Source organism: Caenorhabditis remanei, chromosome I, assembly GCF_010183535.1.
Source record: "Caenorhabditis remanei strain PX506 chromosome I, whole genome shotgun sequence".
NCBI classification, from domain to species: domain Eukaryota; kingdom Metazoa; phylum Nematoda; class Chromadorea; order Rhabditida; family Rhabditidae; genus Caenorhabditis; species Caenorhabditis remanei.
Genome location: NC_071328.1, coordinates 13,533,712 through 13,535,272, shown reverse-complemented (window position 1 = coordinate 13,535,272; position 1,561 = coordinate 13,533,712). Strand labels below are relative to the sequence as shown.

At 38.6% G+C, this 1,561-nt stretch overlaps 1 protein-coding gene across 1 annotated transcript; it reads left to right on the top strand.

Annotated features, from left to right (window-relative positions):
* Nucleotides 1–635: 635 nt before the first annotated feature.
* Nucleotides 636–875, top strand: GCK72_002988 (uncharacterized protein; the record flags this gene model as incomplete). The annotated part of the gene is made up of 1 exon (XM_053723735.1): nucleotides 636–875. The coding sequence occupies one exon, from the start codon at nucleotides 636–638 to the stop codon at nucleotides 873–875; it is 240 nt and encodes a 79-aa protein (XP_053592380.1).
* Nucleotides 876–1,561: the final 686 nt, after the last annotated feature.

Sequence of the window (1,561 nt, the reverse complement as noted above, 5' to 3'; positions counted from 1 at the left end):
TTGGCGTTTTTTTGCATTTTGTTTTTTTGCAATTTATTATGATTTTTTGCCCGTATTTTTAATGATTATAACGGACAAAATCCGAATATCTGGTTATTGAAATTTTCATCAATTTTTTTACCTGCATTTTGAACGAAATTGGCGAAAAATTGCACGAAAAATACGTCAGTAAACTTGCTGGCGCATAGGTGGAAGAGTTTTTCCACGCGGTCGTGTAGTCCTCTCGGACAAGAATTTTTCTCAATTTCTCGTTTTCTCACTTTTTCCAACAAATTTTCGTAATTTTCCATTTTTTTAGCGAATTTAATCGAAAAAACACAAAAATTTGTTGAAAAAGTGAAGATACGTGAAATTGAGCAAAACGTCTTACCCGAGAGGACTACACGGCCGAGCGGAAAAACTCTTCCACTAAAATAGTATGACTTCAGTCCTATTCCACAGATGAGATTTTATTGAAAACATCATCGAAAATATACATTTTGAGAATCATCGATTCTTGGACCTACTTTCTTACTGTGCCACGTTTTTTGGCGCGCGATTTTCTAGGACCATTTGAGTATCCCGATGCGCAGTAAATATTCTTATTTTCTCTTTCTCTCCCCTTCCCAATCTTACTGTATTATCATTTTTCCAGAATGCCTCCATCATCATCCGCCGCCGCCCTCACCCCCACATTCTACAACAACCAAGACACCACAATGATCGAGACTCATGTACTTCTGACGATCGCCTGTGTCAAGTACAAGGACGCGTTGACTGACAAGAAAAAAGAGCCGAGATTATGGTACACGACAATGCAGAAGGCGATGATCGACATGCTTTGTGTGGAAGTTCGAAAGGAGATTCAGGAGGAGGAGCGTCTGAAGAACGATTAGTGGGCGGAGCGATGCGTTTTTTTTCTTTTTGCATATTTTTCTGTTTTCATTATTTTCAAATCATTTTCAATAAAATTTTGTGTCTGACATGCTTTGTCTTATTCTACTCCTTGGAATCGGAAGTCTAGTGAAGCGCATCAATAGACTGAAACTTTAGCTTTTCACTTTGACAACCTGTAACTTGTGAAATAGTGTCCGTACTAAAAATGGTCAACTACAAAAATGATGTGCTCTTTTTGCTCTCTCCAATCCACACAAAATCAAATTTGTCTGACAATCTGGTGGCAATGAAATACACTGTTAAAGTTGGTCATTTTCACCTGAAAACAGCCAGAGTTATTACCTTTTGAGCTGTACTGTAGGTTTTTTCGATAAAAAATTGCATCCCCCCTTTAAGCCATTTAACCTAGATTTTCTTATTCATGTCACTTCTGATCTGGTCGATTCTGATTTGGGGCATCATCTTGCATCTGTTTGTCCATATGTCCATTTCCCTTCTCTTTCTCTTCCCCTCTTTTTCTTGACCCACTCCCCTCCTTTCCCCGCATCAAAGTCCACCGACCACACAAACACAAATACACAAAGTTGTGCAATAGTCCACAATTCCGTCTCCTTCTTCTCTTATAAAATCGTACATCATGAAAACGAGAAGAAACTTGATAAAGACAGAGTGGTCTTCACTCTCC